Source organism: Geotrypetes seraphini, chromosome 4 (genome assembly GCF_902459505.1).
Source record: "Geotrypetes seraphini chromosome 4, aGeoSer1.1, whole genome shotgun sequence".
Classification (NCBI taxonomy): domain Eukaryota; kingdom Metazoa; phylum Chordata; class Amphibia; order Gymnophiona; family Dermophiidae; genus Geotrypetes; species Geotrypetes seraphini.
Window position 1 is genome coordinate 64,507,165 of NC_047087.1, and position 25,346 is coordinate 64,532,510.

The following is a 25,346-nucleotide window of genomic DNA, read 5'->3' on the forward strand; positions in this document are numbered from 1 at the left end:
TGCATTTTGAAATGCTCAGCTCCTTGAGGATATGTTAGATTGTGAGCCCACCGGGACAGATAGGGAAAATCTAATCTAATCTAATCCTTAGGCTTGTATACCGCATCATCTCCATGTTCGTAGAGCTCGACGCGGTTTACAGTAGGAGAAATAGAAAGGAACTACAACAGAAGGTTAGAGGTAGAAGTGGGAAGAAAATTTACAGGACTTGGGATGGCAAGATATAAGAGTTTCCTTGATTTCTAAGTTGGAGGGAGACTTACATTTTTTGAGAAAAGCCAGGTTTTCAGATGTTTGCGGAAAACTTGGAGAGAGCTCAAGTTCCGAAGAGGGGAGGTAAGGTTGTTCCAGAGCTCAGTGATTTTGAAGTGGAGGGAGGTCCCTAGCTTTCCTGTGTGGGAAATGCCTTTTAGCGAGGGGAAGGATAGTTTTAATTTCTGGGAGGATCTGGTGGTATTAGGGTTTGAGGAATTCCAAGAAAGAGGGATAAAGGGAGGGAGGATACCATATAGGATTTTGAAAGTTAAACAGGCGCATTTATAGTGGACCCTCGCGATTATCGGAAGCCAGTGGAGCTTGGCCAGGAGCGGGGAGACATGGTCAAATTTACTTTTAGCGAAGATGAGCTTGGCCGCGGCATTCTGAATCCGTTGGAGTCTGTGGAGGTTTTTCTTAGTTAGGCTTAAGTAGATAGAGTTGCAATAGTCCAATCTGGAGAGGATGATGGATTGGACAAGGAGGGTAAAATGTTTTTGATGGAAGCAGGATCTAACTTTCCTCAGCATGTGAAGGCTGAAAAAGCATTTTTTTACCAAGGATTGGAGGTGGTCATTGAAGGACAATGTGGAATCAATGATGATGCCCAAGACCTTGCTCGAGAACTCAAGCTGCAGAGAGGAGCCAGAGGGTAGTGGGATGGAGGTGGGTAGGTGATCTAGTTTTGGACCGAGCCAAAGAAGTCTTGTTTTGGACTCATTCAATTTCATTTGCACAGTGTGGGCCCAGGATTGTAGGTTCATTATACAAGAGGATATGTTCTTAGACAGGTCGGTGAGCTTGAGTAGCTGATTGTAAACTGCTTAGATAATCTTGATAGGCAGTATATAAAAACCTAATAAACTTGAAACGTGAATGAAAAGTTTGAAAGAGGGATGTTGGAGTAGACGTTATTAACATACACTGGTCAGCAATATTGCAGCTTCGCATGGGAAGATAAAAATTACTGAAAACCTTTGTTGTATGGGATGTAGACAGGTCCAGGATAATACCTGCCTTCAAGTGCATACAAGAAGTAGCTAAGGGTGGAAATGAAGGGGTGGAGGAGATAAACTTGAAAGGGTACATGGTGCTACTAGATTTGTAAATGGTCTTAAGATCTTACATCTTGTTTTCTTGCCTCTTGTAAATGTTATTAGGTGCTGGAGTTCTTCATTTTTCATACTAAGACTACAAGATACAATTTTGAAAGGAATGAAATTGTTTTCTACATTTTCTTATACTAGTGCTTGTCAATTTATTATGATCATGATCCCATGATAGGAGCCAAATAGAATTGTGTGACCTCCCTCCCCCAGAAGTACAGAAGAATAATGCACCTATTGAGAGGCCATTTAGGTTGTGACACCATTTGGGGTCCCAGCCCACAGTTTGGAAGCTCTGCCCTAGACAGTCATGTATACTTCTTTTGTAGCAATATTGTTTTAGATTAATTAGATCCACAATGTTATTACGGTAGCATAATTTGTTAATAATTCTACATAATTCAATAGCATGTGGTGGTATTATCATGAAACTATCTGAAACATTAGTAAGTATATTATATAGGGTTTTCTTGCTGAGATTGTAGATGTGCAGGCCTTTATCCACGGGCAACTTACAGAAGAATATTCATTATCTGTGACTGCTTTATTTATTTCTTTGTTAAAGATTTTTAGAGCCAACCATCTAGAAGATAAAATTAAAGTGATAGAGAAGAGACCAGAATTATTGACACCTGAGGACTTGGAGAACAAGAAGGTAAGAACTTGGAGAACAAGAAGATAACTTTGACTCTCCACCTTCCAAAGAAGTCAGAGCTGGATTCACTAAAAATAGTCGTTAAGACTGTATGGGTTGCTGAAGGCTGACTTTTTTGGACCAATTCCAAAATGGCGATAAATGATCAAATGACTTCCCATACAAATGAGTTTTTGCAGAGGTCTACTGTAATGGGAGGGGCCTTAGGTATCCAGACCAATCAGAGTCTTATGCCACCCCTCCCACTGCATTCCAGGATGCACTAGAAAGGGGGCCTTAGGCCCTGATTGGCCCAGGGGCCTAGGGCCTCTTCCTATGGGAGGTGCATTATGTTTCCAGGCCAATCAGGGCCTTAGGCTCCTCCCAGTGCATCCCAGGATTCACCGGGAATGGGAAGATCTTCCATTTTACAGAGGTGAGGCCTGCCGGCAGGAGGGAATGCATATCCCTCTTGCCAGAGATCTACGATGATACCTACAGCAAGGAACAGGGGGAGGGTTGGGAGGATGTCCTTGAGCTGGGGGAGATATGATCTCATTCCCACCAAGATCACAAGGGCCTTCTTTTGGGAACTTTGGTTTGGTGGTGGGATGTGTTGGAAGGGGGGGAGTCTGGAGGTAAGGGGGGCCAGATGCACTCAAATGTGGTATTGCCGAGGCAGGATGGAGTGGACATTCCTCCTGCCGAAAGTGCGGGGGTCGGAGGTGGGGGAAGGGGTCCTGGTAAGGGGGGTCTATTATATTGGGGGCCACCCGTTGATAAAAGGGGAGTGGGCATCCCTCCTGCTTCTTTTTTTGTTTTGTTTGGGTGCATCGTTAGGGGGGAGGGTGGCAAGGCACCATTTCGACATGACCTTTTTTTTTTATGGGGACAGATGTACATGTGTAACACACACACATCATCTGTGCCCATCAAAAAAAAGAAAAAAATAGGGCAAACCTGTCGGTAATTTTGAGCCCGTAGCAGCCATTGCTAGATACCTTAGAGATGTTAGGGCAGCAATTAGAGAGCTCGTTTTAATATTAATGACCTCTTTTTAATACTAATGAGGTCATCTGCATGGCAGAGTCGAAGATTGAATGAACGCACGGGAAAAGCACACGGTGGGCTGTTTTGTACATCAGGTCAGTAAATTAGGTCATTATTAAATCAGTCAAACTAGTTTAGCATTGACAGATATTGCTTTGACCAATTGTGTGAAGCTTGGGGAATGATGTCACACTGTGCTGTGCTGTCATTGCTGTAGCAATGCTTTCAAGGAAACGTAAGGCAAGTTTCCAACAGCTACATCTAGAGTTTCAGAGATGGTCCAGCAGCATAAGGCCCGACTACTGGATATGAAAGGGAGAGCTGCTACATCTAGAGCTTCAGAGACAATACAGCAGCGTGAGGCCAACTACAGGATATGAAATATAAGTGTCTAATCCATAGTTTTTGGGCTCGCTGAGACACTCCCAATGCCATTTAAGTCCAAGTTCAGCCCCATAGAGAGGGCCATTCTTGCTGCTGAGATTGGGATGACTAGGATTGGGATATCCAGGCAACGCCGGGTGATCAGCTAGTGTTTTATAATTGGGATCTGTTGTTCATTCAATAAATATATTAATCAAGTTCAGGTGTTTTTGTCATCTGGCATTCTTTTTTCATACACCTTGTGCAAGAGATTATCTATCTTTTCTCTTGAATATATATGTTTGATGTATATGAAACTACTAAAAAGTTCTATAAGCTGATCACTCTTAAAATAAAAAAATATGATCCATATTTAGCTGTTGGGTGGCAAGCATTTTGCTCACCACTGACAACATTATTCCCAGATATTCAAAGGCCTGGTTATTTTTAAGCCAGCTAACATAGTCACTTACGTTGATATTCATCACTTAAGCGTCTATGGGCTATTACATACAAATAGGACAGATATATATACGGTCTCATTTATACGCTAACCATGGCCATTTAAGTGCTGACTCTATACACTGCAATATTTAGTGGCACTTCGCCAGTTAAGTGCCACTGAATATTAGCAGCTAACCCTGACAAAATGATGTAACCGATCAGCGGCCAAATGAATCATTTTGAATATCGGGCAGTACATTTCTTTATTTTAGGGTATTTAAAAACTACTTCATAACTGAAGCTATAGAGAGAGAAAATATAAAACATTTTAGGTGGTAGGGACAGAGGAAGGTGAAAAATACTTTGCTTATTCCACTCTTCTATGAGTAAATTTCTGTTTAATTTAAAAGTCCAGGCAGAGCTCACTCATACGAAAATGTGAGTTTTATTATGTTAGCCTAACTTGTGCACTAAGAAATCTATTACGTCCCACTAAAGAAACCTAATGTCAGCAGACAAAACAAAGCAGACCAGCAGGTATAGAGAAGTACATAAGAACATAAGAATTGCCGCTACTGGGTCAGACCAGTGGTCCATCGTGCCCAGCAGTCCGCTAACGCGGCGGCCCTTAGGTCAAAGACCAGTGCCCTAACTGAGACTAGCCTTACCTGCATACATTCTAGTTCAGCAGGAACTTGTCAAACTTTGTCTTGAATCCCTGGAGGGTGTTTTCCCCTATAATAGCCTCCAGAAGAGCGTTCCAATTTTTTTACCACTCTCGGTGAAGAACTTCCTTACATTCGTATGGAATCTATCCTCTTTTAACTTTAGAAAGTGCCCTCTCGTTCTCTCTACCTTGAAGAGGGTGAACAACCTATCTTTATCTACTAAGTCTATTCCCTTCATTATCTTGAATGTTTTGATCATGTCCCCTCTCAGTCTCCTCTTTTCAAGGGAGAAGAGGCCCAGTTTCTCTAATCTTTCACTGTACGGCAACTCCTCCAGCCCCTTAACCATTTTAGTCGCTCTTCTCTGGACCCTTTCGAGTAGTACTGTGTCCTTCTTCATGTATGGTGACCAGTGCTGGACACAGTATTCCAGGTGAGGGCGTACCATGGCTCGGTACAGCAGCATGATAACCTTCTCCGATCTATTTGTCTTAATCATTCCCAGCATTCTGTTTGTCCTTTTCACCGCCGCCGCACATTGCGCAGACGGCTTCATTGACTTGTCAACCAGTACTCCCAAGTCTCTTTCCTGGGAGGTCTGTCTGAGTACTGCACCTGACATCCTGTATTCGTGTATAAGATTTTTGTAATGACATGCATCACCTTACACTTATCCACATTAAACCTCATTTGCCATGTTGCGGCCCATTTCTCGAGCATGTTCATGTCACGTTGCAGGTCTTCGCAGTCCTCCTGCGTCTTCACTACTCTGATAAGAACACAAGTTATTACAATCAAAATACCCAATATGGTCACGTTTCGCCCCATTGGGCTTCGTCGGAGGTAGAGCTGTCAAATCACACAAAAAAATTACAAATAAGCATGTCATATAAATACAAAAATATTAAATTAAAATCAAAATCCACATGTAAAGAACAATGAAACACATACTAATTTTAAAAAACCCACATTCAAAAAGAGTGGGATCCAACATAAAACCATATTACATAATGCCAAATTGGAGATCATATAGATCAGTGAAACTAAAAAGTGATGTCAGTTTTATGACAGTATTGAATATAGTACAGGGCACAAGTCCAAACAAGTAACATTTCTGGTAAAAGCAAACGTCCTGTCTTTCAAAAGGGCACATATCTCAGAGATGATTAAAACAAACTTTCCTCTAAAAGCAACTAATTGTCCTCTAGCATAAAGATAGTGAAAAATAAAAAAAGTCAAGTTGGAACTATTGCAAAACTTTTCATTAAAACATATCTTTAAAAAACAAAAAGAAACGAAAGGTTACTCACAAACTCAACACTTTTCTAGTGCTGCAGCAGCATTTCTTCCTCAAACCAACTTTAGAAACTGCCAAGCTGAAAAGACTAATGACTCATTGCATCAGCAGAGTTGAGAGGTCACCCTAAGGGCTCTTTTTACAAAGCTACAGTGGTGATGCTGCTGCAGTAAATACACTGAATCCTATTTAGTTCCTATGGGCTTTAATGCATTTACCACAGCAGCATCACTACCGCAGCTTTGTAAAAGGGGCTCTAAAAAAACCCCCTTTTTTTTTTTTTAAGAAAAAAAGCTAAAAACAAATAATTTCAGAACTCTAAGGTCCATAACTTATTGTTAATTAGTTAATTCCTTGGGCACTAGTCAAAAGAGTTTAATTACATTTTTATCAAAAACATCAGTGATTTTAAAATTATAAAAATGGTAAAATTAGCTAAAGCAGGACATGCCCAACTGAAATATGTATTTTTTATTTTAAAAAATACTTCAAAAATTGTTAGAAAATGCCAAAAAAGGGGTTCTGGGTAGTTTAAGAGGGATACTTTCATAGACTCTTTTTAGGTGACATTGTATAAGCCATGTACTGAAGAGCTACAGTACATCAGAAGTGGAACCTATGGTGGTATGTTGGTTATACTTTTATGTCCTTTTGCTATTGTCTAGTGTAATTCAGCCTTATTTTGTATTTTGTTTCATATGGTTCAATAAAGTTTAAAAATTAAAAAAAAGAAAATGGTAAAAAGAAAAAATGTTTGTGTTCTAACTGGCATCAGTTTAATACTTCATCCCTAAATATTAATTTATTTTCAACTGATCCTCAGCAGGCTCTGTAGTCATGCACTGTATAGTGTTTCTAGCATGAGCCAATATCGTCACTGGATTAACGTCATTTATTTTATATACTTTATATTTAATTTAATCATTTAATAGTATTGCACTTATCTTTTTTTAGTTATAAATTTTCTCTGCCTTTCCTGACATGATCATGTTTCAGTTAGACCTTCTTCAGGATTGAGACTCTACAAAATATAAAAAGTAACATTACTATTCCCACTGAGATTATTAAAGTCTCTCAGTATTTCATCTTTTAGACGCTAACCATAAAAGTTATTTTTATAACATTTAGGGCTCCTTTTACAAAGGCGCGCTTAGCACGCGCTAGCCGCTACCGCCTCCTCTTGAGCAGGCGGTAGTTTTAGCGCTAATCCAGTGCGTGCACTAAAAACGCTAGCACACTTTTGTAAAAGGAGCCCTTAGTGTGCTCGCATATGTTAACTTACAATTTAAACTATATTCGCTTTACAGAAGAATAAACATGAAAGCCCATCCATAAAATAGACTTACATTTTGTAATGATACATTGCTATTTCATATGCTTCATAGCTCTGTAGTAGTTAGTTCAGTCAGAGGCGTCTGACGTCACTTCCTTCCTTATATCCATATCATTTTTCAAAGGAACCTGGCTAAATGAACGCTGGTAGGGCCCGAATTCCTGCTTCAGGTTTGCTAAGAAAATTGTTTACATAGCAACCCAGTACCCAATCAGAAGGATTTCAGACGATTAATGAAAATCCTTTTTACTCTCATAAAGAATTTCATTCAAACTAAGGACATCCAGTCTAATTCTTCATTTAGACCAGGGGTCTCAAAGTCCCTCCTTGAGGGCCACAATCCAGTTGGGTTTTCAGGATTTCCCCAATGAATATGCATGAGATCTATGTGCATGCACTGCTTTCAATGCATATTCATTGGGGAAATCCTGAAAACCCGACTGGATTGCGGCCCTCAAGGAGGGACTTTGAGATCCCTGATTTAGACCTACTGGGGCCATAGATTTTAATCAGAAGAGCCATCTTTGTTCTTTTAAATTAAGCAGTTTCTAACTGGGCCATTTTTGGCATTCCAATGAGGTTATTGGTCACAAGGGACAACAGAGTGAATGGGAAACAGTTCAGTAAACATTTTAAACATACAATTTGAAATGACCATGGATTAAAAATAATTGATATTTAAAAGAAAAAAAAATGTATATGTATTTTAATAGCACATTTATAAAGATAAATCAATTTTAAAATTCAGTCAGTGTATTTAAATAGTACATTAAAAAGACCATAAATATATAAATAAATAAAACATATGATTAACTGAAGTACATAATTGATTAAAAATCACTACAGCAGAAAATATGTATTCAAATAAATATACAAAAAACTATAAATAATTAAGACAATCATAATAAATGAATGAATAAATAAATATGCATATTTAGTAGAACTTCATGATATCACATGGTCATCTATAGGCAAGTGTCCTGATTACAAAAAAACTGATAGATCAGATTCAAGATTTAAGACCATATGGTATACCTAAATATAATTCTCTACTCTTCCTGTAATAATACTTTAACTTCTCCTTCTTTCCAGTGTGTATGAACCTTATATAGAACAAGAAAGTGTAATTCTTTGAAGTCATGCAGTTTTGATAACATGTTCTTTTGCTTTTCTTTTAACAGCATGCCTGTGTTCAATAATCTGTTTATTGAAAGCTCTCAGTGTTTTTCAAAAATATAACATTTTACATGGACAGATGACAAGGCATGTAAATGCTAAGACAAAACATTTCATACACCCAGTAATTGGTTACATGGGATTTGTTTGAAGATGTGCTAATTTGGGTGTAATTTTTACTTAGATTTGTGTGCAAGTTTTTAAGTGCTTGATGACGCAGACACATCCTCGGTCTAGAAAAACTCCACTTTATGCAATCGTTCCTTACTTGAGTAAAAATATTGATCATATGAATAGATTAATAACTCTAATGGCTATATAACATAAGTCCTCTCTAAACTCAAAGCAAAGAAAGAAACAAAAACTTATCTGCAGCAGGAATTTCTTCCACAAGTTATGTGGGTTGGGTGCAGCAAAGAGGTCTTCACACAGAGTCCGAATGTATCCATATCCAAACTATACTCATCAACGGATCCCCTTCAGCAAACTCCCAACAGGGCTATCTTAAGCTTTGTCAGGGGAATAAGCTTCAGCTTGAGCTAGTCGCTTCAAAGTTCCTGCCATCTGCATTGAGGAATAGCACTGAAGAGCTGCTGTTTTTGTATATTTTTAGGGTGATGTAATTATTGCAACAATTCTATTTCTTTAAATGTATAAGAGAATGGTCTGAACTTGATTCCTTAAGAAAAAACTTGAGAATTTATTTTTTTTATCTGGTTTTATTCATTTGTAAAGTTGTCAAGCCATCTTTACAGTTTGGAGATGAATATTTGCTGTTCTGGAAGTGTGAGTGGCAACATATAGAAGTCATAATAGTGTTTTAACAGAGGTCATATGAAAATTGCAAAATTCAAACTGACCTAGAAAAATGCCACTTACTACTTAGCACTATATTGTAGAAAAATGTTACACCAATAGGGGGTATAGCAACACTTGTGTGTAAACTGTGTGCATTAGGGATGAGGGGATGAGCACATAGTTTTAAAGAGGAATTCTTATTCAGACCTTCTAGATAAACCTTTTCTGTCTTTGGCAAGAAAAGTCCTCAGAGTATCATCGTTATCTATTTGAAACCAAATGTTTGCTATCATGTTAAAAACTGCCTACATTTTACCTTGTGGACTGTTGTTCTACCTTTTAAACAGAGGCCACCTGAAAGGTCTGAATACTGTGATAAAGTTTATGTTGGCCGTCATAAATCAGAACTCATTTTTATTTTTCTTATTCTCAGAAATCAGGTGTGCTGTCTCCTGTTGCATGCCTCGGCTGTTCATGCATGTAAAGCTACAATATTGAGGTTGGCTCCTGGCTTCAAATGAAAATCCAGAAACTATAAAAATTGAAAAATAGTTTCTTGGAGCTTCTTTATAGGAATTACCAAAATAGGACCAGTCCATTCAGCAGTGGTTAGTGATCTATACTGCTGAGTAGGAGATCTGTGTTCAGTCCTGCTGGAGATAGGTAAAATCACTATAATGTTTGATAAGTATGAATAAAATATATAGTGGGTTAAGATATGGGAGACAAATGGAGCAAATGCCAGAAACTACATGATCTCAGTCAGTCAAGATTTGTATGAGAGGGTAAAAAACAAAACTACTCTGGCTTGGCCCAAAATTAGATCAGTTACCCAAACTCATTCCACTACCTTCTGGTCCCACACTGCAGATCGAATTCTCAAGCAAAGTTTTGGGCATCATTATTGACTCTACACTTTCCTTTAATGATCATCTCAACTCTCTGGTAAAAAAAAAATGTTTTTTTAGTCTTCACATGTTGAGGAAAGTGAGACCCTGCTTCTGCCAACAACATTTTGCTGTCCTTGTACAATCAATCATTCTTTCCAGACTAGACTATTGTATTCCATCTATCTAAGTCTAACCAATAAAAATCTTCAAAGACTTCAGCAGATCCAGAACACTGCGGCTAGGTTGATCTTCGCAAAAAGCAAATTTGACCATGTTTCCCCGCTTCTGTCAAAACTTCACTGGCTTCCGGTGATTTCTAGGATTCACTTTAAATGTACCTGCCTAATATTCAAGATTCTAAATGGCATTCTTCCTCCCCTAATTCCACTATCCTGGAATTCTTCTAGACCTGACACTACCAGATCTGCCCACAAACTCAAATTATCTTTCCCTTTGTTAAAAGGCATCATGTATGCAGGGAAATTAGGGAAATTCCTTTTATTCAAATTCACTGAGATTTTGAATAACCTCCCTGCCCCGCTGCTGAACCTAGGCTCATTCCAATTATTCCGAAAGCATCTGAAAACCTGGCTTTTCTCCAAAACGTAAAGCTGTCTATTTAAAATGTAAAGCTAGCTTTCCTCTTCATAACCTCTAATTTCTTATTAAGTCCTTCCCTCATTTATTGAATTTACCTGTAAACCATGCCAAGCTCTATCTTTATGGAGATGATGTGGTATACAAACTTAAGGTTTAGTTTAGTTTAATTTAAAAATAGGAATGAATTTGTGAGAAAAGATGAAGAGAAAAACAAAGCAAAGTAAATTCTCATTTTAACACAAAACCAATGACCACTAGTGTTTTATAAAGATACTAGTGCTTAAGCCCGTTACATTAAAGCCTCCTTCCCTCATATGTCCCCTATTTTCAGCCCCAGCTCCAGCTCCAAACCCATTTTTAACCCCCCTAGCCCCCTTTTCCAATCTTTTCCCTTTCAGCCCCAGCCCCCTCTTCTCACCAGCAGCATTTCCCTCCCCACTCCACTTCCTTGTGTAGTAGCAGCAGAAGATACCCTCCCCCTCCATTTTCCTGTGCAGCAGCAGCAGCATTTCCCTCCCCCAACCCACTTCTCTGTGCAGCAGCGCCTCTTCCGTGCTCCCTTTGTCCCTCTTCCTTGCTCCCCTGGTCTAGCAGCACCTCTTCCCTGCTCCCCTGTCCCTCTTCCTTGCTCCCCCGGTCCAGCAGCACCTCTTCCCTGCTCCCCTGGCCCAGCAGCACCTCTTCCCTGCTCCCCTGGCCCAGCAGCACCTCTTCCCTGCTCCCCTGGCCCAGCAGCACTTCTTCCCTGCTCCCCCTCACTGCCTTCCAGACTTTGTCCCACCCCCACCCTCTGAAGCCAGCTTGCCTGCCTGCCTGCCATCTCCCTGTGCAGTAGAACTCTCTCTTCCCCCCCCACCCCCGCCAGCAGCACCTCTTCCCTGCTCCCTGGTCTCTCTTCCCTGATCCCCCTATCCAGCAGCACCTCTTCCCTGCTCCCCCGGTCCAGCAGCACCTATTCCCTGCTCCCCCTCACTGCTTTCCATACTTTGTTCCTCCCGCACCCTCCAAAGCCAACCTGCCTGACAGCCATCTCCCTGTGCAGTAGAAACCTCTCCCCCCCCCCACCACCACTATCGCCGCTGTGCAGCTGACCCCACTGACCCTCCCACCGCAAGATGACCGTCAAACCTCCCGGCTTCAGCAGCGGCCGCATCACACTAAAGGCTGCTTCGCGGCCTTCCCATGCTCTGATTTCTTCTGCGTCTCTGATGATGTCCTCGCAGTGGGATGGTCAATGGGGGTTCATGTGCGCTGGGAAAGGGGGCATGGGGGGAGGGGGTGACGACGGTGGCAAACGACGACGGTGAACTTACAGTGAGGGAGGGAGTAGAAGTGCGCATGCGCACTCTTGCTGGCAGGGCCCTACAGTTCACGGAAAACGGAACCACACAGGTAACAGTGCACATGTACGCTTAGGGTTTTATTATATTAGATTTAAAGTTAGTTCAGGATCAAACACATTGAAAAGTCTGCCTTTTCCACTAGAATACAGCGAACAAGATGGCCTAGTTATTCAGTGTTTAACAATACATTTCTGTCATGCAACAAACAAGTTCATCCTGCCAGAGAAAAATAGTATTGCCAAGTTTATTTTAGGAGGGACAGTTTTGACATACTAAGTATCAACTTCCATAACAGAACATAGAAACATGATGTCAGATAATGGCCCATCCAGTCGGCCCATCTACAGTAACCATTATCTCTTCCTTTCTCTAAGAGATCCCACATGCCTATCCCAGGTTTTCTTAAAATCAGACACAGTCTCTGTCTCCATCACCTCTCCTGGGAGACTGTTCCACACATCTACCACCCTTTCTATAAAAAAGTATTTCCTTAGATTACTCCTGAGCCTATCATCTCTTAACTTTATCCTATGCACTCTCATTCCAAAGCTTCCTTTCAAATGAAAGAGACTCGACTCATGCACATTTACGTCACATAGGTATTTAAATGTCTCTTATCATATCTTCCTTCTCCTGCCTTTCCTCCAAAGTATACAGACTAAGACTGGCCCCATATGCATTATGATGAAGACCATGCATCATTTTAGTAGCCTTTCTCTGGACCAACTCCATCCTTTTTATCTTTTTGAAGGTGCAGTCTCCAGAATTGTACACAATAGTCTAAATGATGTCTCAACAGAGTCTTATAAAGGGGCATCAATATCTCCTTTTTCCTACTGGCCATACTTCACTTTAGCATCCTTCAAGCTTTCGCCGTCATCTTTTCAACCTGTTTGGCCACCTTAAGATCATCACATACAATCACATCCAAGTCCCGCTCTTCCGTTGTGTACATAAGTTCTTCACCCCCTAAACTGTACTGTTCCCTCGGGTTTTTGCAACCTAAATGCATGACCTTACATTTCTTAGCATTCAATTTTAGCTGCCAATTTTCAGACCATTCTTCAAACTTTGCCATGTTATTCACACCATCCTGGGTGTTTACTCTATGTTTTAAAGGTGTTTCCATTAATTTGCTTACCACAGAAGTCAGACATACCGGCCTGTAATTCCCTACTTCTTCCTTACTTCCAATTTTGTGGAGAGGGACCACATCCGCCCTCTCCAGTCCTCCGGTACCAGTCCTGACTCTAGAGACTCATTGAAAAGATCAGTCAGCAGACTAGGGCTTCCCTAGGTTCCTTCAGCACCATCGGATGTAATTATTGAGGTCTGTTGATGATGTTATGCTATAAAGCAGCAGTCCTAGAAAATCATTTTTAAACAAATCACTTGGCTTTTAAAATAATTAAGATATTTTGTTTGTATTTTATTTTGTTATTTCATTCCTGAAATGAATGTTCTCTTGAAAGCTCCACTTTTATTATTTATTTATTGTGATTTATTAAGTTTATGAAGAGATTCAGGTGTATATCAGATACAGCTTGGTATAAAACTTAGTTTTGTTAATAACAACAATGAAAAGGTCAAACATAAAGATAAATGCAATCAATGAGATAAACTTGGAAATCACAAACTGAATCCTACAAATAGGAGTAACATAATATAGTATCAGAAATATACACAATTAAACAGTACAGTAGAACATCTGACAGTAGAGTACAAATGAAACATCATAATAGGCAGCATGGACAACACATTCATATAACATAGATATTATATTTATGATGTTAGCAGAATAAAAAAGAAACATGTTATTAGGCGCACAGATCTCCAACACTAATGGAAAATCTGGAAAATGATCTGCTTTTAGATATCCAAAAGCTGGGAATGGATTTTTTTGGGGTTTTTTTTTTGACTAGCTTGACCAGTCCAGACCAGTGGTTTATATTTTCTGGCCAGCAGATGGAGGTAGTGAGCAAGACAGGGTAGAGGAATGGCCTAGTGATTATAGCTGCTTCCTCAGCACCCTGAAGTTGTGAGTTCAAGCCCAGTGTCACTTCTTGTGACTCTGGGCAAGTCACTTAACCCTCCATTGCTAAATTGTGAGCTTACAGGAACAGATAGAGAAGAGTACCTGATTAGATTGTGAACTGATTGTGAACCGCTCAGATGGCTTTGCCAATGCATGGTATATCAAATACAAAATAAGCTTATACAGCTCCGGTATAAGAAATGGTGGAACCTGCAGGTTGGAATAATGCCACTAATTCCTTCCCCCCTGTTGAATCCTGACTCCCAAGGGCATAGGCCATGGCCTGAATTTGGTGGCAGTCAAGGGGCTATTTGTTCTCCCAAGGATAGGTCCATGGATCCGTTCTTGGTGGAGTTGCTTGTGCCCTTTTGTTTCTTGCCCTTTATTGCTCTGAGCCCTTGCCTGCAGGCTTGTGCTCAGGAAAGTGATCATAGGCCCTTCTTGGGGCCATACCTCAGAGTCTTTGTGAGATAGAGATACCAGTGCTTTTATTAGGTGATAGTGAAGGGAGCTTTATTTTCCTTCCCAGAGAGATAGAACTCTGGTACATCCCACTGGTCTGGATTGATCTAGCTGGATAAAAAGGAAGGCAAAATGTAATCTTACTTGTTAATTTCCTTTCCTTGAGTCCTGTTAGACCTAACCAGCATCTTAACCCTGGAACTCTGCATGTTGGGGGGGGGGGGGGGGGGGGGGATTTAAATAGTGGTTTTATAGGGCTCCAGGCCTTTTCTATATGCTTCTGACATTCTTGTATAATTCAAGTTTTTGTGTAGTTTCTGTTTGAGGATTTTAGTTATGATTCTTGGGGCTAATCTTGTCTTTGGTTAAAAAAATAAAAAAATATATATATATACTAACTAAACTCCAGGCTGCGTGCACCTTTTCTTATACTGGTGATTGTCCTGCAAACTGTCTTTTTCTCTGCCTTCATCTACTTGTTGGGGGATACAGTGGTCTAACAGACTCAGAGAAAGGAAATTAAAAGGTAAGATTAAATTTCATCTTTGGAGAGTAAACAAAAGCAAGATATGATTCTCCAATCAAGTGGCTGAATAAAAGGCAAAAGGCAGCATTCCTAAAATAGAGAAAAGTGCAGGAAGAACACAAATGAAAATAGCTAAAACTCAAAAAAGTGAATAGAGAGAAATATGGCAGTCAAAAGTACAACCCCTTCTGATATCACAAGGCTAATTACTGTTAGTTAACTATCATCCAATTTAACAGAAAAAAATTAGAAAATCTCCTCGGAAAATATAGCAATTAATTTTTAATTAATTTTTCTTCAGAAAGCTGTATATTGTATTATTCACAAACACAACTCGACTCTTCATTGATACAAAATTAGTGATTTCATTTAATATTTTAAAATTAATTATTATTATTATTTTTTTTTAATTTTTAATTCATTTTCAAATTTACAATAAGTGTAACAATATATCCAAACAAATTAACAATAAATATAACACTTAATAATCATCAATTGAACTGAATGTGACATAAGATATATCGTTAAGAAGCTCTTTCCCTGTATGAGAATTGAAAAATTGGTCTGTAAGACTGGTAATTTAAATATTTAATGCTTATTCACATACGTTTATATATACATTTGAAAGAATCGAGAGCACTGATTGGAATTTTTATTTTTGTTGCATTTGTGCTTCGACAATACAGCATCTCGACCCTGATTAAATGGGTGAAACATGGATTCATGTTGGAAGAGGTGTCATTGATAACAAAATACACAAAAAATAAGTCATAAATTTTGAAAATTGATATGATAAATTGAAGAAGAGATCTTTATAGTAATTTATGAAAAAAATATTAGATGAAATTTCTAGAAATCACTAATTTTTGATCAATGAAGAGTCAATCTGTGTTTGTGAGTAATATACTCTAACAGCTATCTGAAGAGCCTTAAAAAATTGCTATATTTTCCCATGAGCTTTTCTGATTTGTTCTATTAAATTGGATTATAGGCAAAAGTATAAGCAGAAGAAAATATGGCTAGAGATGTAAAGATAGGTGATGACTTTTTTTCCAGATATGTTGAAGAAAAGAGAAATCATTCAACCTTAAAATTCCATTTCTAGCCTGAGAACTACTGTGTAGAGCAGGGATCTCAAAGTCCCTCCTTGAGGGCCGCAATCCAGTCGGGTTTTCAGGATTTCCCCAATGAATATGCATTGAAAGCAGTGCATGCACATAGATCTCATGCATATTCATTGGGGAAATCCTGAAAACCCGACTGGATTGCAGCCCTCGAGGAGGGACTTTGAGACCCCTGGTGTAGAGAGTGAAGAGGAAAAAGTGGATATACTAAACAAATACTTCTATGTTCACAAAAGAAGATTTTGAAGAAGGATCATGATCAGCTGACAAAGGTGTACAAGGGTGGTTTGAAAAATTTTGTAAAAAAACAAATATATAAAAAAAGAAAAGTTATATAATCTCAACATAGTCTATTGCAACCTGTACATCCCATTAGAAAAATAGGTTTTGTCAAATTTTTAAAAAAATATTTGTTTAGCTTGTTGTTGTTTTTTTCCCAAACTTTTCAAACTGTCCTCATATATATAGGAATAAAGTGGATAATGCATCATTAACGGAAGAAAGTGTTTAAGAACAACTTGAAAAACTGAAAGTAGACATAGACATCAGGCTGAATGAGAGAGATCCCAGGTGATTAAAGAAGCTCAAAGAGATTCTGGCAGGTTCTCTTAAAGATTTGTTTAATAGATCCTTGGACATGGGAGCGGTTTTGCTGGATCAGAGACAAGTGGATGTGGTCCCTCTTCACACAAAATGTTGACAGAGAAAAAGTAGGAAACTTGGCTGAAGGATTATAAGGAAAGGTTTGCCTTTTAGTAGATGGCATGAAGATTTGCAACAGAGTGGACACCATGGAAGGAGTAGATAACATGAGAAGTGATCTAAAAAAAACAAAACTTGTCATGGCTGTTAAAATATAATGTGAAGATGTGCAGAGTGATGCACTTAGGGTGTAGAAATGCAAATGAGTTATATGTGATAGTGGGTGAGAGACCAATATGTATGGACTGGGAGAGGGACAGGGCAGTGGCCAAAATCAAAAGGATGCTAGACTGCATAGAGCAGTGGTCTCAAACACGCGGCCTGGGGGCCACATGCGGCCCGCCAGGTACTATTTTGAGGCCCTCGGTATGTTTATCATCATCACAAAAGTAAAATAAAACAGTTTCTTAATCATATGTCTTTTTAACCATAAATGACAATATTATTATTAAGACTTAGCCAAAAGGAAAGATTTATAAACTATAAAGAGTTTTACCTCATGCAAAATTGTCATTTCTTTAATAAGACATTAACTATTTTTTTCTGAGGCCCTCCAAGTACCTACAAATCCAAAATGTGGCCCTGCAAAGGGTTTGAGTTTGAGACCACTGGCATAGAGAAAGGCATAACCAGCAGAAGAAAGGAGGTGCTAATGTCTTGGGCAGGTTATTAGTCAGTCCCTGGTTGGAGTATTGTGTTCTCTTTTAGAGGCCATATGTTGCTAAGATAATAAAAAGACTTCAAGCGATTCAGAGGAAGGTGCCAAAAATGGAATGGGGTTTGCGCCAAAAGAGGTATGAGAACAGCCTTGAAGTCCTGAATATGTAGACTTAAGAGAAAAGAAGGGGCAGTGGAAATATGATGGAGCTGTTTAAATACTTTAATGATCTTTTTCAAAGACAGGGAAATAATAGAACTAGCAGTCATGAATTGAGGTTGCAGGGTGGTAGACTTGGAGATAATTTCAAGAAATGCTTTTTCATAGAGAGAATGGCAGAATCCTGGAATACACTCTTGGGGGGGGGGGGTTAAAAGGTGATAGAATTTTAAAAATATATGAGCGAAACACAAGATCCTTATATTGAAAGAGCATTGAATCAAAGCAAATTTAAATAGCCTTCACACTTTAAAATAGGATATAGGAGGGTGTCCAGTGCTGGTCGCCGTACCTCAAGAAGGACATGGCAGTGCTTGAGGGAGTCCAGAGAAGAGCAACTAAGCTGATAAAGGGTATGAAAAATCTCTCATATACTGACAGATTGAAACAGATAGGGCTGTTCTCCCTGGAGAAGCGGAGACTTAGAGGAGACATGATAGAAACCTTCAAGATCCTGAAGGGCATAGAAAAAGTAGACAGGGACAGATTTTTCAAATTATGGGGAACCACAAGTACAAGGGGGCACTCGGAGAAATTGAAAGGGGACAGGTTTAGAACAAACGCTAGGAAGTTCTTTTTCACCCAGAGGATGGTGGATACATGGAACGCGCTTCCGGAAGCTGTGGTAAGCAGGAGCACGTTACAGGGCTTCAAAGAAGGTTTGGACAGGTTCCTAGAGGACAAAGGGATTGAGGGGTATAGATAGGAGTAGAGGTAGGTTATAGGGATAGGAGTAGAGGTAGGTTATAAAAATAGTCAGGGACCACTGCTCAGGCAATAGCCCTGATGGGCCGCCGCGGGAGCGGACCGCTGGGCGAGATGGACCTCTGGTCTGCCTCAGCGGAGGCAACTTCTTATGTTCTTATAAGCTGTACTGAGCAGCAGGTATAGCTCTGCCTTGTTGGGCAGACTGGATAGCCCATATAGGTCTTCATCTGCTGTCATAGTATATTACTGTATGTTACTATATTAGAGCGTTCAAATAACAAAGATATGATAAACACCATGTCTGCACAGTACAAATGACATACCTGAATAGACATGCATTATAAAATTGAATAAGAGAGATAATGCTCATAATGTCAATGATGCAATGAAATATATATATATATGAACAAACTAGAGAGACAGAGTCTTTGGGATAAATAAATGGGTGATTAAATTACAGTATATGTGTGGTAAGCTAGTTCTGCTGCCACAGATATCTGTTTATTTATTTGAAAACCAATGTAAGGAGGAATGATCCAAAAAACAGAACTGTGTTGGGAATACAAGATGAAGTAACCAAGCTAGAGACAAGTTGAGATTTTGAAATATTGAATTTGTGGCTTTTGTTTTAAATGCTTAAATCTTTTGTTCCTTCATCAATCCTTTTTCTACCTCCCTCCTTCTCAAGGTGTCTGTTTTCATTGGAGAACCTTTTTTCACCACCAGTCTCTTGCCATGGCATAACCTGTACTTCTGGTATGCCAGAACCGCAGTGAATGACCACCTGACCAATAATGCCACCATTCTGCCCCAGTCTGCCTCTCTCTATACAATGGTGGTGGAGTTCAAGGTAAGACACTTAACATTCTGCAGAGGCACTGGTCTCTTTTCTGATAAGTTAGGGGGTACCTTCTGTCTGCTGTGATTTACATATCCTGTTTATCCTGTTGAGGAACCACAGGGTCTCATTCAGCCTGAAGTCATGCTTTTTAACAATAGAAGCAAATCGGAGCAATTTAACATCTGAAATTGAAAGAGTAGGCGCTTGTTGTTTCATAGATGCACCTTGCTGAGGCTTACTCTTAATTTAAAATCTAAATCAGATTGTAGTTTTTGTTTTGTGTACTTTATAGTTTTGGGTATATATTTGATTTTGAAGAGAATGCCCATAAAGATTTTCGAGCAACCAGAAAAACAGGCTGAAAGATTTAGTAATTTTTGTTTTGCTCCCTGCTGTATATATGCTGGAGCTCAATCATTTTAAATGAAGCAAAAAAAAAAAAAAAAAGCACATCAGAAATGTTTTTTAAATTGATAGCTACAGCGATGAGAAATTGTTAACATTCAATTAATTTGAGTATCGTAGAGACTTTGATTTTCTTTATTGGAGGAAATAGTCTCTTATGAGAGATGTTGAGTGTAATGAAAATGTAAAGTACACAGTAGCTGACCTGATTTTGGAGGACAGTGTATTCTTAGTGGACTGCATTCATTTCAGTGGAACATAAGAATTAAACAAAAAATAAAGATGAAGTACGTGAGCCAGGGATCTCAAAGTCCCTCCTGAGGGCCGCAATCCAGTCGGGAAAGCAGTGCATGCACATAGATCTCATGCATAGTCATTGGGGAAATCCTGAAAACCCGACAGGATTGTGGCCCTCGAGGAGGGACTTTGAGACCCCTGACATGAGCTTTGAGAGTGCAAGGTGATGTCTTCAGAAGGGACAAGGAACCTTTTATTTTTTTAGTAAGAATGTGAGGTTAGGACAGTGATGTGGGTCATAGGTCAGTGGTATGTTTTTTGTTTTATTTTACAACTCTGAAGAAATATTGAAGTAATGAGTTCAACAGAAACTATTTATAAGACTGGGACTATACTAGGTGTTCGGTTTGCTATTACACTAAAGTTGTAACCAAATATCTGTTTTTTTCACATTCTAATTTCTTCAATTTGATTATTTTATTTCTTGTTATATGATTATATGATGGTGAGGAAGAATGGAGAGATCTTTTAAAAGATGGTATAGGTTACATGAATCTTCGTGAAGGATTTCAGTCTGTTTGCCCAGGAATTGTGCTTATCCTTATGCTGATGACTTAAAAAGCAAAGCACCCAAATCAAGAATTTAGGTTTCATTCATGGGCTAGGTTAATACTTCCCAATCCATCCAGGGCAAGCAGTGTTGTGGGGGCAGCATTCATAACCCCTAGAGAGGAAGTTTATAATCGACATTGTATGTCTGGATTTTCAGAAGGCGTTCGACAAGGTCTCGCATGAATGACTACTTTAAAAAATTGCGAGCCATGGAATTGAGGGTGAAATACGTGGATTAAAAACTGGATGGCGGATAGGAAACAGAGAATGGGGGTAAATGGACAATACTCGGACTGGAAAAGTGTCACGAGTGGAGTGCCACAGGGTTTGGTGCTTGGACCTATGCTCTTCAACATATTTATAAACGACCTGGAAATTGGTACAATGAGCGAGGTGCTTAAATTTGCAGACGATACAAAGTTATTCAGAGTAGTGAAGACACAGGAGGATTGTGAAGACCTGCAATGTGATATAAACATGCTCAAGAAATGGGCCGCAACATGGCAAATGAGGTTTAACGTGGATAAGTGTAAGGTGATGCATGTTGGTAACAAAAATCTTATACACGAATATAGGATGTCTGGTGCTGTACTCGGAGAGACCTCCCAGGAGAGACTTGGGAGTTCTGGTCGACAAGTCAATGAAGCTGTCCGTGTAATGTGTAGCGGCTGCAAAAAGGGCAAACAGAATGCTAGGAATGATTAAGAAGGGGATCACAAACAGATCGGAGAAGGTTATCATGCCGCTGTCCCGGGCCAAGGTACGACCACACCAGATTGTCTAAAGTCCTTGGAGTCATTCTCAGCTCAAAACTAACCATGAGAGACCAGGTTAGCTCACTGGTCAAGAAGTTCTTCTTCCGTCTAAGACAACTCAGAACCATTAGATCAGCCTTGAGCCCGACAAACTTAAGGACAGTGGCCCAAGCGGTCCTCCTCTCCTGCCTTGACAACTGTAATTCCCTCTACTGCTGAATTGCTGAGAAAGACCTTCAGAGACTACAATTGCTCCAAAATACAGTGGCGAGGCTAATCTTACACTTCTCCTTAAGGAACTACACTTTTTCAGAAGCAGGGTCCATTTCAAGGTAGCATGTATGGTACAGCTTGACTCACATCGGCCATCCAAATCACTCAATCCTTCCACAACTCAAGGACAATCCAACAATGGAAACTACCACCCCTCTCTGCATGCCATATTCGAAGGAAGGCTCTCTTTGAGACCACCTTTGAGTTTCAGGGGCCCAGAATCTGAAACTAGCTCCCGGGCAGCCTTTGACAAACATCCACATACTTCTAATTCAGGAAAGCACTGAAAACTCACCTTTTTTCCTCAGTGCGTTGACCCATTCTCATTCAGTCCCCTGCATGATATTTTACATGCAATTTCTTTGTAATATCTATGTCCTCTGTAGCAATTCTGATATTGTGTTAGCCGCAATGATTCCTAGTTGACATTTGCAGGATGCAAGAATTGCTTTGTCATTGTCACAAACACTGTTTTTTACACAGAGTCCAAATAATCTTAAAAGTAAAATTTAGCATTTAGCCATTTTCATTACTTGTTTAGAACATTTTGGGATCCGTTTTTCTTTAACATTTAGGGCTTGTTAGTCTCTTATTGGATTTTTTTGAGAGCAGAAGTGAAGCAGAATAGCAGAAAACTATTGCCCCTGGTGAGTAACTTGGCCACTGCTTTTCAGCAATAAGTGGTCTTACTGCCTTCAGAAAGATTCTTGCTTCTCTGCAACTATATTTAAACAGAGGACTTCCTAAATTCCATGCCTCACTCCCTTTTAAAGTTCAGTTGCTTATCAGAATAGGAAATTAGGATAAATAAAGCTATAGCTGTATGAAAGATGACAAGATGTCAGTAGTTTGACAGTTTACGTGGGACATTTTTTTGTTTAAAATCACAATATTCAACTTCACTTGTTAAAGACAAAATAGCATGAACTTAAAAAAAACGTTATACAGTGTCTTCTCTGAGCAAAACCATTCAGAGCCATTTACAGTAAAACAGGATATAAAATAGCAAAAAAAATGCAATACAATAAAACACATTTTGTCAGATGCAATATTGCATTTTGACTTTTTGAAGTGTCAGAAGAGCCCAGCAACCTGCTGTAATAAGAATGTTTATTTTGTATTGATATCTTGCTGTTATAATTGTAATATGCCCTGTTCTGTTCAAAGTATAGGATATACATTTTATAGATTAAATGAAACAAAAATCCTGCAGCATCCACATCACTTTTATGTGGGTACAGCTTATAAGGCATAGCTCTTTATCTTCTCCTTCAATTGTAATAGACATAACTCTTCCAAACTGAAAGGAAGTGATGAATCCATAGCTAGAAAAGCTCAAAGAAGTGAAGAGAACAATAAAAGAGTTGTTCTCTTTATTTCCTGCAGGTATTTTTTGTTGTGATAAAACACAGGATTTTTAAAAACAAAATATTTAATGTGTAGTACGTATTGTGCTCTTTGATTGCAACACATTTCACATCTCTCCTGTTAACCAAAACAATTTTCAGCTATTGTGGAGCCACTGCTTGGCCAACATAGTTTAATAGCGTAAAATATTAAGCTGCTCACTTGTTTTTCTCAACCTATAGATAGTTCAGTTCCTAGATATGTAACCAGTATCTTCAATTTTTCAGGTATATTGTTTATAGTTTGGATTAACGTGACAGATGTGAGCTGGTTTTTCCTTCTGCTGACAACTTCTTCAGCAGGGAAAGGAATGCACTCACATTCCCAGAATAGAGGGCATGCCATCATTTGGCTTAAAAACAAACATACACTAGAGCTATGTTAGGAAATATATTATTCTAAATTGACTAAAATCCCTGCAAATACTATTACAATATATATTTTTTATTTTAAATTCTATATTGGCAATTGAAAATTGCACAAAGAGCTGATACCACAATATCTAAATAATCCAAAGTTATTCATACAAAAGAATGCTCTCTCCTAAAATATAAAAGTGTAATAATTTTTTTTTTCTTTTCTCCCCTATAACATAATCCCTTCTTTATATATCAGTGTTTTTCAACCTTTTTACTGGTCCATGGACCGGCGGTTGAAGAACACGGGGCTAAGTCGTGGGCCAGACCCCGCCCATCTCTACCCAATCTCCACTCCAGACCCCGCCCCCATAATAGTACTAATTGCACCTTGCACGTCCCGTGCCTCATCTGGAAGCCTTCCCTCTGACGTTGCAACGTCAGAGAGAAGGCTTCCGGTTCAGGCGCAGGATGCCCGTAGGAGCCACTGCCCGTGGCTTTGTGTTAGGAAGAGGGAGCTGGCTCGAAGATAACGCCGCATCGATCACACCATGGACCGGCGGTTGAAGAACACTGTTTTGGGCCTGATGCACGTGCTGGCCCTGTGGACTGGCAGGAAATTTCTGTGGACCAGCACTGGTCCATGGACCGGTGGTTGAAGAACACTGTTATATATAACATGTATTTATTTAAAAATTTGTATACCATATATTACCTATACGATTTACATAATAGCAGTCATAAAATGTTGGACAAAACATACATATTTCAATTGTTACAAATCACCATACTTTAAAAAGCAGTCAGCAGGCACAGAAGACATTTTCAGATCCATTATAAATATAAAATCTCAGCACAAGAAAGCATTAACAAACAATTTCCTAGCAGTGCAAAAACGCAAGATTCCTGGCAAAGCATTCCAAAGCTTTGCACCTGCTACCGCCAATATGGTCACACCAATCTTAATGTGGGAGATTGACATCTTATTCGCTAAACATAATTTCATAATATTTTCTAATATCAAATTTCTTCTAGGCTGATAGATTTGAAAAAAAACCTTGAAAAACAGTAGGAGAGACATGATACAAAATCTGATGTACAGTCCTGCGTGGGATTGTCAATGTGCTAGTGTCTGCGTGGTTTCGTTACAGAACTGAAAGTTCTGACCACAGACTCATCTAAGTATGCTTGGGGAGCTCACCTGGATGGTCTTCGCACACAAGGTCACTGTTCTACTCAGGAACATAAGTTCCACATAAACCTCTTGGAACTCAGATTTGCAATGCTCTGAAGACTTTTCAACACAGTATATACAATCAAATCCTCCTAGTACGTATGGACAATCAAGTTGTGATGTATTACATAAACAAGCAAGGAGGTTCAGGTTCTCTGACTCTCTGTCAACAGGCCGAGAAGATTTGGATCTGGGCAATTGCTCGAAACATATTTCTGAAAGCTTTCTATGTTCAAGGAGCGCAATCTTGCAGACAAACTCAGCAGATTTTTTCACCCGCAGGAGTGAACACTTAACTCCATGGTCTTGCATCAGATATTCTCTCTTTGGGGGACTCCTCAGATAGACCTATTTGCGTCCCCCCACAATCAAATGCCTCAATTTTGTTCCATCATCTAGAGGCAGATGCCTTTCTCCTTCTTCATGTACAGCGACCAGTGCTGGATGCAGTATTCCAGGTGAGGGTGTTCCATGGCCCGGTACAGCGGCATGATAACCTTCTCCGATCTGTTTGTGATCCCCTTCTTAATCATTCCTAGCATTCTGTTAGCTCTTTACGCTGCCGCTGCGCATTGCGCGGATGGCTTCATTGACTTGTCGACTAGTACTCCCAAGACTCTTTCCTGGGGGGTCTCTCCAAGTACTGCACCAGACATCCTTTATTTGTGTATAAGATTTTTGTTACTAACATGCATCACCTTACATTTATCCACATTAAACCTCATTTGCCATGTCACAGCCCATTTCTCGAGCGTGTTTGTCTTGTTGCAGGTCTTTGCAATACTCCTGCACCTTCACTACTCTGAATAACTTCGTATCGTCTGCAAATTTAATC

The 25,346-nt window shown here is 39.4% G+C and overlaps 1 protein-coding gene across 6 annotated transcripts in view; it reads left to right on the top strand.

The window, feature by feature from the left end:
* The window catches only part of PRMT7 (protein arginine methyltransferase 7), a 169,236-nt gene that overhangs the window by 99,721 nt on the left and 44,169 nt on the right, over positions 1 to 25,346 (top strand). For all 6 annotated transcript variants that reach the window (XM_033941581.1, XM_033941580.1, XM_033941579.1 and 3 more), the window contains exons 13-14: positions 1,927 to 2,016; positions 19,080 to 19,241. In XM_033941581.1, coding sequence (XP_033797472.1) covers positions 1,927 to 2,016; positions 19,080 to 19,241 — 252 coding nt within the window. The remainder of the gene's footprint in view (positions 1 to 1,926; positions 2,017 to 19,079; positions 19,242 to 25,346) is intronic.